We start from the raw sequence: 16,117 nt of genomic DNA, 5'->3' as shown, positions 1-16,117 counted from the left end.
CTTTTTCTTCCTCACCTTCTTACATACACATAGCAATAGGTATTACCCTAGAAGCCTCCGTGAAAGGGTTGGTCAGAAGTTCACCATATATTGCATGCTTCTCATTTTCTAGCAGCCCCTGTAAGGCCATCTTGGCACACTCCCAAGTTTGTCATTCTGCTTCTAACATTATTAATCCAGTTAGACAAAACCACAAATCAAATACTAGGCTTTCAAATGCAGTTTCCTAGAAAATACTCTGGATGAGCCAGAACAGAAGCGTCCACTGAGGACACTAACTAAAAAGGACAAAATATGACTCTAATTTCTGCTTACTTAACCCACAGAAAAATGTCATATTTTTGCAATATCGCTCTGAATTCACCAATATTTTACCTATACTGTCACTCGAGTACCAGGGAGAAGTGCAGGAATTTAATCCTTTTTATTTGTAGATCAAGTCTGACAGAAGGGCTGTGTATTATTATTTCTTATCTTGCAGACTTAAGCATGTACAGTATGCGTGAGTGAAATTTATTTTCCTTTTCTCCACTGTCATTTGTGTCACAATAAACTTTTGTTTCTCCTCTAAATAATTTCCTTCTCTATAATTTCCCTGGGTGACTCTTGGGCCCTGAAGTGCTCCTAGCAGCAAAACTACCAATAAGAGTATTTTGAACTCTACTTATTTACAAGAAACTTGTAATCCTCACATCCCAGAAATGCTGTGTGTTCTGTAAGATGAAAGGAGCTTACTCTGCTTTCATCATGTCCTGTTCATTTCCTCAAATTAGAATTTCTCCTCATCCAAGTAACTCTCCATTTCTTTCTTGTCCACTCCAGAAATGAAAAAAAAAATCACATAGCCACATACCAAACCGAACAGTAATTTTGCAGCACAATTTGATCACTATAGGAACAAGGGAATGAAAATACACAACAGCCGAAAACACCTTTGGATCCCAAAATTTAATAGTTTTTGTAGATAAATTGTATGAAAGGCTCCAGCACTTGACTCCTTAAAAAATGAATCACAGCTTTGTTGTAGAGCATTAAATAGCAATGTGAGACATATCAGCAATGTGTGGGATCACAGAATCATAGAATGGCCTGGATTGAAAAGGACCACAAAGATCATCTGGTTTCAACCCCCCTGCCATATGCAGGGCTGCCAACCAGCAGACCAGGCTGCCCAGAGCCACATCCAGTCTGGCCTTGAATGCCTCCAGGGATGGGGCATCCACAGCCTCCATGGGCAACCTGTTCCAGTGCTTCATCACCCTCTGTGTGAAAAACTTTCTCCTAATCTCTAACCTAATCTCTAACCTAAACCTCTGCTGTCTCAGTTTAAAACCATTCCCCTTGTCCTATCACTATCCACCCTCATAAACAGACACTTCCCCTCCTGCTTAAAGGCTCACTTCAAGCACTGAAAGACCACAGTGAGGTCGCCCCACAGCCTTCTCTTCTCTAAGCCAAACAAGCCCAGTTCCCACAAACTTTCCTCACAGGAGAGTTACTCCAGCCCTCTGATCATCATAGTGGCCCTCCTCTGGACCTGCTCCAAGAGCTCCATGTCCTTCCTGTATTGGGGGCCCCAGGCCTGGACTCAGTACTGCAGATGGAGCCTCACAAGTGCAAGTAGAGAGGGACAATCACCTCTCTCTCCCTGCTGGCCACCCCCTTTTTAATGCAGCCCAAAACACAGTTGGCCTTCCATGCTGCAGGCACACACGGCCGGCTCATGTCCAGCTTCTTGTCCACCAGGACCCCAGGTCCCTCTCCACAGGGCTGCTCTCAAGGAGATCTTCCCTCATTTTGTATAAATACCTGGGGTTGCCCTGACCCAAGTGCAGCACCCTGCAGTTGGCCTTATTGAACTTCATTATGTTAACACGGGCCCACTTCTACAGCCTGTCCAGGTCCCTCTGGATGGCTTCCTTTCCTTCCAATGTATTGACAGCACCACTCAGCTCTGTGTCATCCGCAAACTTGCTGAAGGTGCACTTGATGCCACTGTCTACGTCATTGCTGAAGATGCTGAAGAGCACTGGTCCCAGGACTGACCCGAGGGATACCACTTGTGACCAGCCCCCACCCTGACACAGAACCCTTAATCACAACCCTCTGGCTAGGTCCAGCCAGCCAGTTCCTAATCCACTGAACAGTCCATCCTTCAAATCCACACCACTCCAATTTAGAGAGAAGGATGTGGTGAGGGATCATGTCAAAGGCTTTGATGATCAGCACTTCATGGATGGATTTCAGTTTTGCACCGGAAACTGAAAAGAAATAGATAGATAGATAGATAGATAGATAGATAGATAGATAGATAGATAGATAGATAAAGAAACAAAGGAGGGGACATGGAAATGGACTGTGCTTTCATATATACTAAACTTGGACATTCTATCCTATACTGAAGATGTCAGCACAAGATTTTCGTTTGTTATAAATACCGAATAGCCTAGAATGCCTTTCACAAATTTTGCTAGAAATTTATTAAATGTCTGCTGTAGTTGCAGTGCTCTCTAGCATCATTTCCAAAAATACACGTTTCAGAAGAAATACCCAGGTGAACAAAGCCTCAGTTGCAATACTGGTGCTTCTAGACATAGCTTTCCCCAGCTTTGTTTTGGGAGATCCCCACCTCCAGAGCAGGAGGTGAGAGGCTACTCCATGAGCCTTGCATTCTGTCTGTTGCACCCTGCCGCTGCAGCACTGCCTTTAGCAGCCACACACCGCATGTGACACATGAAATAAAGCTTTAAGACGTTTCCCGTAACCTGATGGCATATGTGGAGAACTCAGAATATTCCTTCTCACATTTGTCACTTTCTGTGTCGTCAAAGAAGCAAAACGAATTTCATCTTCCTCCTCACAGAGCTGCATTTGGGTCCCCACATTCTCAGTCTTGTCTTGCCCTGAGTGTCCAAAGGAACAGACATTTTTTATTTTATTACATCCAAACACCCCGCTTTATTGTTCAGATAACAGATCAAAGACTACCCTAAGGGTCTATCTGGGGGTACTCTGCTGCCGTCCTTCCTAACCTCACTGCCCTTTCACTTTTCATTTCGGCGATATTTGCTTTCTATTTCAAATCAGACACAAGGCAGAAGTTTGCACCTTACCTTCTGGCTGCCAAATTTTTCGTAACTATAACATTTTACTCATCTTGTGAGAAAAGCTATCAGAGAGTTTCCCAGACTCCCACTCAGATTTATATTAATTGGTTCCGTTTAATCAATGGCTTCACTGAGAGACTTCAAGGATTTTTTAGGAAATGAGGAGAGATGCTTTTCCTTTTCTCATTCTACCACATCCAGCATTAAGCTCATCTGTAGGTTTTGCACCTCACTGCTTTGTATTTCACCCTTTCTTCCTTTTCATTAGGCTGACATGATCTCAGATGTACAGGAAAATGCTTGAAATGTTCCATTCATTTGGTATAGCAGAGTAGTCCATTTCTAAGGGAACGCTGCATGATTTTCCTAACAGCTCTCAGCCTTGATTAATGCCATCTGCTCTGGGAGGTTTGTTCCTTTGGCATATCAGTCCTGCAGCTTCTCTTGTGATACCCCAATGTTTGATAGGCCTTTATCTTTAGTAATTAAATACAATACGTAAAGAGTGAACATATTTCCAATGAGTAAAGGTTAACAGGAGGACATAATGTAGGCTCTGTGATACACTTACCCTTTTTACTAGCCTCTTCTAGCAAGTCCACCAACTCTCTTTTACATATTATTATTTCATTTATTTCTAGAAATTTGTCTGTTTCCCTTCTAAATTTCCTCCCAGTCCTCCTGTTTCCCTTCTTTCACTCTTCCTTGCCAGTTTACGTTCCTTTCTGTTGGGTTCGCCGGGGCTAGATTTCCTTTTCCTGAAGGTTACCTGTTTGGTTCATCATACTGTGTTTGTTTTTTCTTGCCTTCCTGCTTCCTTTTTGGTTTCAGGGTATGCATACCTTCTGTGATGCAATTATGGTATGCTTAAGTAGTTCCATGCAGAGGCTAAGGATTGTAATGCCTTTACTTCTGACTACATGCTCTTCCTTACTTTCCAACTCTCTCCCCCCTCCAAATCCAAGAAATGTAAAGGATTATATTTTAATTGCAATGCAATTTAAGTGTAAGCTGCCTAGTAGGTTTTGTTCTCCACCTCAGAAGGCTTTGTATGATGTTTTGGGTTACTCATTCTGTGCTGGGTTGGGAGCTATCTACATTAGTTTCTTTGTTTAAGGCTGGCACACGCTTTTATATTTCCAGATACCTCATGAAACACAGTTGTGACACAAGCAAGTGGCAAATGTAACTTCAAATAAAAGTCCCGCCAAGGCACTTTGAGGGGGGAAAAGACAAATTAAGATTGGTCAGACTGTTTGATGCCGGAGCAAGCTTCAATAAGTTCAAGAGCACTGGCAGGGTTTTGGAAAAAAGCTGGGTGTGTTATCAGGATGGCATTTTCTGCCATTGTTGCTCTGTTTTCTTTTTGCTCCATGATCCTGTTTCACTATGTTTGTTAAACAAGGAACTGGGCTAACTGCAAGAAAAAAATCCTTGTTTCAAACCAGCAGACACACATGCTTTGTTTTAACATCTCCTTGCCGTGGTAGGACAAACTGCTTTAATCAGTTTCAATCAGCTTTGGAACCAAAAGGGGGGTAAATAAAAAAAGAGGCATTTAAAGAAAAATGCCAAGAGCAATGAGAAGGGGCAAAATGAGAAGGCTGGGGAGGAAAGAACTAATGAGTAGCCTTTCTCACACTGAAAGCAGGAGTATTATCATGCAGGAAGAGAAAGAGAGGAAAAATGAGGAAAGGGTCAGGCAAGGCTCTGAATATGACCAAAGAGTTTGCATATGGAGGTTGGCCACAAATGATACCAAATCACAGGGCTGCAAAGCTGCAACCAGGTCCACACAGGTCCAGTGGGGGAGATTGGAGTGTTTCCCATCTGGATGCCTACTACGGCCACATCCCAGCTTGGCTCTGGGCAATAACCCACTGCCCTCTGCTGCACAGCAGCCAGGCAGGAGCTGAGGCACCCTTCAAGCCATATACCCAGTCTGGAGGTGATGGGTGCCACTGTGTAGTGATGGCCAGTTTGTATAGAGTATCTTTTACTTCCTTACCATGGTGCGGGTTTTACTTGGCTGCAGGTAGCTGAAGTCCTGCAGCAAGGCAACCCTGCATTCACTAGACCTTGGCTTTAAAAGGAGATTTGTAAAAGAAAAGAATAGCACCAATGTATTTTTAGGGCAGAGAAAATTTAAAAAAAGATATGTATTTTGAAACTGACCCTTGGCAGCCTGTTTAAAAGAGCTTGAAACTATCTGAACTACACAAGGAAAAGAAAAAAAAAGGAAGAAAAACATGCCCAGGAGGGCTGAAAAATCACTTCAGTAATAGATGACTTTTAACTTTACATCAGAAAATGTTTGGCAGGCATAATTTTAAAGTGTTAGGGAAATGTGTGTGATAACTGCTCGGGTGAAAGAGCAAATGTAGTCCACAGTGAGATTTATCAAATGTTCATATAAGCAGTCAGAATCTGGCAGGGCCAGCTGCCGGAGAAGGGTAAAGAGGATCATAGCTCTGAACTTTGAAAATCTAATGAAGCCCAGTGATTTCTCACAGGAAATTTTTCTTTGAGCATGTTCATGTGTCGTGGGAATGCTAGTGAGCAGAAGGCTCTGACAAAATGCCAGCTATAAGGCATAAGGGAAACAAAACCCTCCAAGCCCTACCAAAGGCCAAACCACCCTTTTCCTCTTTTAAAGTTGAAAGATTCTTGATGCAGCAAAATCCCTGAGCCCAGTTGCATTATCCTTAATTACACAAACGGGCATATTAACACAGTCAGGGTTATCAAGAGGGTCTTGTAGGATTGATTCTTTCCCAGAAAGACCTGAGAAGCACTGAACAACCCAGGGCCTGCATGGGAATATGAGCAGAGGCTTCAGCTGGCCAGCACCAGAAGGCAGTGCAACCTGGATTATATGTGAGAGCAGAACCTTACTACATGTTCAGAAGAGGAGATGTGGACATCAAGGTAAAGAGGGAGGTATGGGGTTAGGAGGGTAATGACCAGAGGAAAAAAACACAGCTTAAAGCAGAATTGAACTTCCTCCGGTTCTGCACTATAAATCTACCTGAGCAGCCTGCTTTTACTATTCTGTCAGAGTAGCATCCTATCAAGGAAGAGTATCCTCTAAAGCATCTTTTGTGACAAAAGGCATTTCTAAGAGTGGATTTAATAGCTCAGACACCTCCAAGATCATTCCCAGTACTTAAGCCATGATCATTTTGCAGCAAGCTGGCATTTGGAAACGTTTGCTTGTAAGGTTCCTTGGAGCGTGGGTTGTAATAGCAGGATACACCTTGGATCCCACATGCCAGAAATGATGGGACACCAATGACACAGAAAGCCACAGAGATCCCCAGACCTGACACAGGCTTTTGGAGAGCACTAGGTGCGTGCTAGAAAGATCTAACAGCCAAGTCTAGTTGCAAATGTACCTTAGTCTTGAAACTAAACACATGAAGTACAAGAGGGAGTGCAGGTTACCCAGCACCTCCAAGAATTACACTGTGTCTTGAATGTAAGAGGCTGGAATTTGACTCTGTTTTTCACTTTCAGCAGAGCTGTGTTGGCTTTCCGAGTCCCCAAGGACACATGAAAGCCATGTGTCTGTTTGGCCCAAGCCGTTTGTAACTCATACTTTCCATATGAAGTTCACCATAAAATAACAAAGAGAAATGACTTAATTGAATTTGTTTGGAACCCAATATCAGAGCAGTGTAACAAACAGAAAACAGTCAGGCACTGTGCAATCAAACAATTAGGGAGAAGTTAGAAATTTCAACACACATGCAACTGCACTGAGGAAAAACAATCAAAACTACTAAATGTAGTATGGCTGGGCTTCTATCATAATCTCCATCCAGGCATAGAGAAACACTTAGCATATTTTACTTGAAAATTCCCAGTGCCATTTCCTGGTACTAGAAGGGAAACTACAGATCTCTTGCAGCTGAGTGATTAGCACAGGGTCGTAGGGCAGGAGAGGTGGAAGCAGGACTTTGGATTGCCGGTGATGTACCTTAACCACGAAACCATCCTTCAGTCTCCTTTGTGCTGATGACTTTGGAACTCACTTTATCCAGTGAGTTGCAATGATGGGAGTGCTAGATAGCTATGCTAGATAGCCAGAGGCAACAAAAATGATTAGAAATGTGCGGGGGTATTTCTAAACAAAAAGATTAAGACCAGAACCATTTCATTTAGAAAGGAAAACAGTAAATGATGATAGAATTGAGGTATAGAAAGTAATGAAAGATGTGAAGGAGAAATCAGATGCCCTTCATAAAACAAGGGGGCACTTAAATGAACTTAAAATGGCATTAGCTTATAAATGGATAAGGATATCACTTTCCAGCTTATCTCTAAGGAACGCATGGAACTCTCAGTTGCAGGATATTGATGTAAATTGTTCAATAAGATTAAGAAAAAAAGAACAATTATAGCTACAGAAGATCTGTGAACTAAAGAAACTACTTCTTCAAAGCTCCATTCTTCCTCTGGAGGAATCACCTCTTCTTCTGAGAAAGAGCTACCTCTTCATATTCTCCAACTGAGTGTTACCTGCCAGTGTGCAGAAAGTCTAGCAATGGCTGCAGCTGATTTCTCATATGTCCACCAAACAGGAGGTCATATCCTGTTTATCAGAGCAGCCTTTGACACTCAGTCCTGCTAACAGTCAAAGCCATATTCTCATCTGGCCTCCAGGAATCCTAAACTGTCCTTGTACACATCAGCCAATACAAGAAAAAGGGTCAAGAAGGCTGTGCTGTCTGATTCTTTTCCCCTCAGTTCATGTGTGCAGCCACTTCCTAACTCTACTGCTCCCTTCTCTCTTATCTCTTTCTCTAGAGCTGAGCTGTCCATGGCAGATCCCATCTGGGTCTCAGCAGTGATCATTTCCTGGACATCCAGCGCGTTCATCAGCCCTTTTTGCTTGTCTACATACAATGGAGCCACTAGATCTAACTATTCAGGTGTCTCTTCTGACTCTCTTTACAGCCCCCCATTGGTGCTGCATCTGCCAATTTTCTTCAGGGCTCTCCCTAACTTCCCCACATCTGTAAGCTCTTTTTTTTTTTCCCCTTAATGATTACAGTGCTAATCCTTCTGTGTCGATCTAGTCTGCCTTTAGTAGTGTAGTGGTCTTCATCACTTTACCCACAGCCTCTGGTTCAGTTGCCCTGACATCACTCATAAGGTTCCCTCCAATACAGATCATAAAGCACATCTGGCCATTTTCTTGCCATTCCACTTAAAATGAATCAGGCTGCCGTATATAAGTGATCTCAAGATAGGAAGGTCTGTGTACACCTTATGTGAGTGATCCCTACCATTTAGATCCCTAGTATTTAGAAAAGTGTTTGGTATAATGAGTACATAATGGGTTACAGAAATGACAACAACCTGAATTACACAGCATGGGTCCCAGTGCTGAATGGATGGACGGACCATTGATCTCACTTAGAAGATGTCTTAACTAAAAATCCAAGTTAACTCCTTGCATTACTTGGAAAGAAGCACACCTCAAAGAGAGAGGCATCATTATGTTAGTCAGAGACCCTGCTTCACCCCTTTCCCTCTGTCTGGTGACCATGGCACTCCTACCTTCCCCTCTTGATCATGTTGGTGGGCCTGCATTTCTTTTGCAAGACACGAGACGCACAGCTCCTCTTCCATCTAATGATACCTCCAAGTTCAGATCACACAGGGAAACAGTTCTGTTCTTATTTCGTAGAAGTACTTTGCCTTAACTTTGATCAGTTGTAACAGCTCCTGAACACTTTGGTTTCCAACAGCTATTTATATGCTCTCAGCGTTTGCCTCTCCTCTCTTCCCTCTGCTCCTCTGATAGGAGGAGCTATTATTATTAATTACTTGCTGAATACCTGCAGTGCTCTGCTATAGCAGGAGAGGTGGTCCTTTCCGGGCAGGATCTGTAAGCTGGGTATACAGATAAACTAGCATGCAGAAAGTTTGCAGGTTGATCAGATAACGAGGAGGATGTTTTTAAGTCCTTGTAAGAAGGTGAGGAAAAGAGAAAAAGGCTCTCCGTGTATGTTTCTTTTTTAAGTCCTCCTTTCCCTGTCATAGAGTACGATGAAAAGAAATTATAGAAACATAGAACATCCAGAGTTGGAAAGGACACACAATACTGAGTCCAGCTCCTGGGGGAGTGAATGAGGTGAGAAAGTGAATTCATAACAAAGTGAATGTCAACAAATAAATCAGAGAAGAACAATGAGCATTAACGGTTTGACTTGGAAAAAACAACAAGAAAAGAAAGAATTACAGAAAGAGAAATAATTTTTCAGCTGGAACAGAGAAGAAATGATGGATCTACTTACAGGATCTACAGGGCAATGACGGATCTACTTACAGGACAATGATGGATCTACTCACAGGGCAAATCAAAAACTCCTCTCATGGACAAACATGCAAAGTTTTTATTGATCAGAATAACAGACAATGATTGAGGACTTTTTTTTCCTGTGGAAAAAAATCAGATACTTTTTCATTTTTCTGTCACATGGTCTTCTTCAAGTTTCTATTTAACTGAAGCTCAAAATAATACAAATTGTGGTTGCCAGTTGTGAGAAGTATCTGGTTTCGGTTTTGTAAAAGAATCCCACCACGTCTGCTTTTAAACAGATTTGATTGTTTGGAAGAGAAATGGATTTTTACTTGAGAAAACTGAACTTTTTTTTCCACTGACAGAACTGTTGATGAAAAAAGGCTGAGTCAGCCATAGAATACAGGGACAGTGCAGGTGAGCTCACTAAGGTAAAGAGTTGGCATCCATTCTTCAGACAGTCCAGGCTTTAAACACACGCTCAAAGCAGAGCATCACTCAATTCAAGGGTATCTCAATTCCAACAACATATTCCAGGTTTTGTATCAGGAAGCGTTCTTGGAAACAATTGCTTTGTTTACATCCACATTTATCATCACTTCACTTCAGCAGATTTTTTTCTCTCTGGGATTTACAACTTGTGTATATTTATGAAGATAAATCATATCTCTTTCCAATCTATGCTCTGCTAAGACAGATGTTTGAGTTCCCTTAAATCTCCTTTCAGTCCACTCCCTGGTCATCCTTTTAGCCCTGGTTCCAGCCTAAGCTCATTGTTCTGCAAGACAGATGCTCTGAGTTGTGCATTCTGCTCTAGATTAAATTTCACCTGTGCCTTACATTGAAGTATTAATATTTCTGCTGGAATTGACTCACCCGAGACAACTACCCATAATTTCTGGTCCAGCCAAGTACCGATGGGGTTTCACACTTTTAAACTAAAGGCTATGACAGATGAAGTCTAGCACACTGTATTACAGTAGCAAGAGATGCTTCGGTCTCCGCACCAGGTATGTGTCTGTCAGAGGCTACCATATTGACACAGAGATGGGACCGAAATGCATCTGCCTGAGCTTATGTACTACCAGTCACAGTGCCACGTGCTTAGTCATTCTGAATTATTAGCAGGAAAATAAAAGAAATCCCATAGATGCTTACACCGATTGCAAGGTCTGGAGCAGAACTGAGCCACCACTGCTGGCTGAGAGCGAATAACCACAGCTGTACAGATTTCACCTTAGAATCACAAGTAGAAAGCCTGGGTGAGAGAGAAATCCTTTCCTTCTGTGGACAACCTTCTTGTGCAGTGCTACGTTTTTTTTCTCACTTCTTCAAAGGTCTGTTTCTTATGTATTGTATTTCTTATGTATTATGTATTCTTATGTATTGTATTATGTATGAGTGTATTGAGCAAGGGAAGCCAGGTGAGTAAAAGCCACTACATTGTTTGCCAGGATGAGTTGTCCTTTGCCCAAACAAGCACTCTTAAGGTTTGTATCCCTCACTCGTACACCTCAGCTACTCATAAACCACCTGCGAAGCCACATTTGTGCTAATCTGCCAACCACAGCAAGCTGGGAGCTTCCATTGCCAGTGGGGCAGCCAGTCATATGAGCAGCCATCAGGAGAAGGTTGTGGGGTGAGCACTTCATTTCATAAACATGGGCTTAACACAACTGAGTGTGTATCAGCATCCACTTTGGTTCAGTTGGGCATGGGATGTTGTTTATTTGATTTCTGGATCAAAAGCACGATTAAAATTCACAGCAGACAACTTGAGATTATTAAAACTACAACACACATCATCAATTTGGAATGTGCTCGTGGCTTTCATGTACATTTAAAAAAATGCTGAAAGTATTATCAGCTAGGAAGATAGTAGTTATTGCCTCCCCCCGCCCATAAACATTCTCTATGTGTATAAATACATGCAATACACGCCCCTGGGCAGCCTGCTCTAGTGGTTGGCAACCCTGCCCATCGCAGGGGGGTTGAAACTAGATGATCATTATGGTCCTTTTCAACCCAGGCCGTTCTATGATTCTATGAACATACTTTACCAGAGAAAAAAGGAGAGATACCTCTGTCTGTACAAGTAGGAAAGTGGACAAAATAAAAACGAAGGCCTGCGTTTCATACTATTCGATTTCAATCAGAAGGAATGGAAAAAGAAGAAAGAAAGAAAGGATTTGCATTCTGTGGAAAGTAGGACACAGAAATCTGTATTTTAACACAGTAAGGCAAATTAATTCTTTGTGAAACAACACAGAAGTCGATGGAACTATACCAGAGATGAATTTTACCCAGGCTGTAAAGAGAAAACATAAGTGCAATGTGGACCAACAGAAGAGATTCTGTTTAGAGCAGGAGTTATGTTTCTGTCATGAAAAAAACAACAACTCACTAAATTTATTTCCTGCAAGGAGATCCAACTTGGCTCCACTGCAGTAGTGTAGAAGGGTCCAAAATAAGTAACAGCAGGCATCTACACTAAAATTTCCTTCTAAGCATCATGATTTTTCCTCCGGTACCAGCGAAGATTTGAACACATATTGCAAGTGAGGCACAAGAGCTTACTGCACAGGATGTAAAGAGGGGGCGAAAGCTCTGGAATTTAAAACTCAGCTTAGGAATCGGAGTGTGATCTTAAACATCTCACACGCGCTCCATGAAGCTAGTTCCCACCTAGAGGTTTTCAGCTCCCTAAATATATAGGTTCAAATTCAAGTGTGTGTGGGGGGAAATAGTTTCAGCTGAGCTCAGTGCCTGCAGCCTCACACAGAAAGGTGGGGGTCTAATCCTTGCTGCAGGAGTGCTTGCAACAGTGGGTGCCTATGGGCTCCCTGGAGCATCAGCATCTTCCCAAACCCAGCTGATGACTAGTTAAACAAAAGCAAGAACCCTGCATTGTTTTAGTAGCAGCAGTTCGTACGCACCAGCACATGTTAACAAATGAGCAGCAAAGCGCCATCGTCACAATCTGTGCATCTCTGTCTGTTTTATGGTATCCTCAAAACGTTTCTAAAGAAGGCAGGATACGGAAAGCAGAAATATCTTTCCTTCCCAGATGGGCTCATGTGAAATTCTGCCTGACTGTGAATGGCAGATAGTGGCAGATAGGATATTTTGTTCACTGCGAGAGACCCCGCTTTGAATAATGTCCTCACATTTGTTATAATCAGTGAATATTTCCTCTCACATCACATTTTCTCCATACATAAACTTGGCTTAATCCAATAAAGAGCCTATGTATGCAGGTCTTCTACCCATCACGCAGGGGAAAAGGGTGGCTTTCTGATCCCTGACAGTCACCCAGCTTCTCATTTCTGCACGAGGAAGACCCACGAATGGAAGTCTTCCTCATGTGAAACCGTTTGTTCCCAGGTTGTTCTCAGCCTCAAACCGAAGGCTTCAGTCGGAGACATCTGGTAAGTGGTGCTTCTCGGAGGGCAGCAACAAAAGCCGCACCAGGCACGAGGAAATTGTTCATTAAGGAAACAATACCAAACATCGACCAGGGAACTACGCTGATGTGACAGAATGAAACTGTAGCCCAAAGAACAACAACAAAAGAATGGAGAGGAAACACACTTCTGAAGTTTCGCAATAAATTTAGTCTTCTGAATAGCAGATGTACACCAAACAACCCCCCGAAATTCCGGCACCTACTTCAGACACGTTTAAAGTGGAATTTTAATGGTGGCTGTTTCTAAGGGACAGAGCAACACCTACGGTCTGAATCTGACCGAAATCTGGATGAATTCCACTGAAATCAATGGTTAAAACAGCGCAAATCCGCAAGAGATCTAAATCTGTCCTAGCTGATTCCAGATCTATCTTTTATTTGCTATATGGCTCCAGGCAAGTCAGTGACCTTCTTTTTATTTCTCAGTTTCTCCATCCGTAAAATGGTGATAAAGCTGCTTGTAACACACGAAGGCTGGGGGGACCGGTTAGTTCTATGGCACGCTCTGGAGGTGGAAACTGCGTGGGCTCGGCCGCTTTTAGTCACCTCCACCACCTTTACGGACTATTCTTAACACTCACATTTTCACTCGCTCGCATGTTTCGCTTTCGAAACTCCCAAACTCCAGGCTGAAGTCCTTACTCAGGCGTTAATTCCATCACACGATTCATATGAGAAAACCACGGATAAAAATTCGGACCTCGGCCCCAACACCAACAAACCGCAAAGGTACCTCGGAGACAACCCGTGCGACACACAGTGACATTGGCTCCGCTCACATTCGTTTCTCGGAGCCTGGGGGGGGCGGGGGGGGTGGACCACAAGGCCACCGGCACCCGCACACCTACAGCCGCCCGTTTCCTCGCTGCCGTTTGAGGAGCGCTCCCGTTCGCAGCCACAACCCGTGCTGTTCCTAGCAGAGAAACCGGGAGGAAGCCCCAACCTGGGAGCACCCCGGCGTCTGACAGCGGTGAGAGGGACCTCTAGCGTGTGCTACAGCTGCATGCCGCGCTCGGGGCTCGCTCGCACATCCCAACCACCGCAGTCATTTTGAATACGAGACGGGAAGTTTCGCCGAGTGCCTCCCAACTAGTTCGCGAGCATCTTCGCACGGGCGCGGCTTAACCCGAATCGGCATCAGTTAAAGTTCCACTTTTTGACGGTTCGGTCAGCGAGGCACCGACTTCCTCGGCTTACCCCGAATCCTCCCACGGCCTCAGCGCGGAGCTCCGCGCACCTCCGGCCCCCGAGGAGACGGAAAGTCGCGTTTCGGTCGAAGCGGGGGATGCGCTAAGAACCAACATAAGGCATCCAGTCGGCAGCTCGCCGCCGTCCCCCGCACACCGGGCGATGCTCGCGGTGCTGCGGGAGGCTGCGTCCCTTCCCCGCCGCCCTGCGGGGACTCAGCCGGGCTGTCCCCGCCGCTGGGAAGGTAGAGGCGTTTCGCCCATTTTTGTTTCATTTGCCCGAACAATCCCAGCACGCTCGGTGCCCGCGGGGCATTCTCGAATAAACTTGTATCTCGTTGATTGAAAACAGGCGGAGAACGGCTTTATTGTTTATTATTATTATTTTAAATTTTGGATTTTTTAAGAGCAAGCCGCAGCTCTCTGTGTCTACCGGGACACCGGCGGAGCGGGACCGGACGCTCCGAGACCTCAGTCCCCTCCACCCACGCGGCCCCGACGCCTCCCCCCGGGGCCGTGATGGGGGAAGGGCCCCGGGGCCGAGCCTCGCTCACCGCCCCGGCAACAAAGGGCCCCGCGGGGGGCTCCGGAGGGGATGCACCGCGGAGGGACGGCGGCGCGGGGGTGGGATGAGGTGCGGCGCGCGTGTATCGGGGGGAAGGTGCCTCCGGCTCCCGCACGCACTCACACACACACACACACACACACACACACACACACAATGGCGGCCCCCTCCTGCAGCCCGCCGGAGAACAATACCCGCCGCGCACCCCCGCGCGAAAATATCAAAATTTAAATGAAATCATTACCCCCCTTTCGCCCCCCCCCCACCCCTCCTCGGAGAGGCGGTGGGGAAAGGAGGAGCACCCCCCCCCCCCCCCTTCGCTCGCCGCCGTGAGGCCCCCTCCCTCCTTCCTTTTCTCCCTCCTTCCCTCCCTCCCCGCCTCCCCGCGGCGTTGCGCTGCGCGGGGGCGCGAGTTGCGCGGGGGAGCGCGGCGGGCGAGGCGGCAGCGCCGCGTCCCCGCGCGGGGTGCGAGCGCCCGGCACATGCGTGGAAGCGAGAGGCGCCCGAGTCCCTCCGCACCCTCCGCTGCAAACAACAACAATCCCGAGCAGCCCTTACCTGGAACATCGGAGCCGCCAAAGTGTCCCTCTTTTTTTTTTCCTCTTTTTTTTTTTTCCTCCTTTTTTTTTTCCTCTCCCCTTCCCCCCCCCCCCAACTCACACTTCCGATATTTCTCTCTCCCGGCAGCGGTCTGCTCTCCTCGCTACACCAGAGAGAAATGCAATAGCTTGGCTAAGGTAGACAGAGCAAAATACAGAGAATAGTTGCTCCAGGGCTTTGAAACCCCTCAAGGCAAGGATCAGGATACAATTAGCTCATGTCTCTACCTCCAGTCTGAATCAATCTCCGAAATAAAAGTTAAATTAAATTAACTGATCACACGGGCATTAAATTGATCTCCTTCAAAACGTGCATATAGATATAGATATATATATATATCGTGTGTAAAAAATTTTTTTCCGATTTTTTTTTTTTTTTTGGGGGGTGGAAAAAACAGTCTCATTCCAGCCTCCAACTTGCTTTTTTACTTTCCTCTTGCACAGAAAAGCTGATTTTAATCGTTGTGATTAGTTTTGATGTAACGTTTCCGCAGGCGATTTCTGCAAATGGATGGAGTGTTTCTTTGCCAGAAGAGGGAAAAGCAGCAGATGATGATAATTATAAGGATTGTTGGTTGTTTCTTTCTTTCTCTCTGTCTCTCTCTCTATTTGTGTTTAGATCTGTCTCCTCGCTCCCCGAGCTGACCTGACATTGCCATCGTGTCGAGGTCACGCCACTTGTTGATTAGGATCACCTCCCGTTCTGATCGAGGGATATGTGATAATTTGGCAGCGGAGCAACACATTTTCTGTTCCCTTGGCTATATAACTTCCCAAATGACGTGTGTATAAAAATAAGCACATGGAGCCTGCTTTGCCCCAATCGAGTCTGAATCAATGCCTGGGGGTGATACACAAACTCATTTCAAATGTTCAACCATGC

At 44.9% G+C, this 16,117-nt stretch overlaps 1 protein-coding gene across 1 annotated transcript in view; it reads right to left on the bottom strand.

Annotated features, from left to right (window-relative positions):
• Positions 1-15,354, bottom strand: part of KCTD1 (potassium channel tetramerization domain containing 1) — a 103,510-nt gene extending 88,156 nt beyond the window's left edge. The window contains exon 1 of the mRNA XM_072330254.1: positions 15,194-15,354. Within this exon, the coding sequence (XP_072186355.1) occupies positions 15,194-15,202 (9 nt within the window). The 5' untranslated portion in view covers positions 15,203-15,354. The remainder of the gene's footprint in view (positions 1-15,193) is intronic.
• Positions 15,355-16,117: the final 763 nt, after the last annotated feature.

The sequence above is a fragment of the Excalfactoria chinensis genome, chromosome 2 (genome assembly GCF_039878825.1).
Source record: "Excalfactoria chinensis isolate bCotChi1 chromosome 2, bCotChi1.hap2, whole genome shotgun sequence".
Classification (NCBI taxonomy): domain Eukaryota; kingdom Metazoa; phylum Chordata; class Aves; order Galliformes; family Phasianidae; genus Excalfactoria; species Excalfactoria chinensis.
The sequence above is the reverse complement of the archived record's forward strand: the minus strand, read 5'-3'. Positions and strand labels throughout refer to the sequence as shown.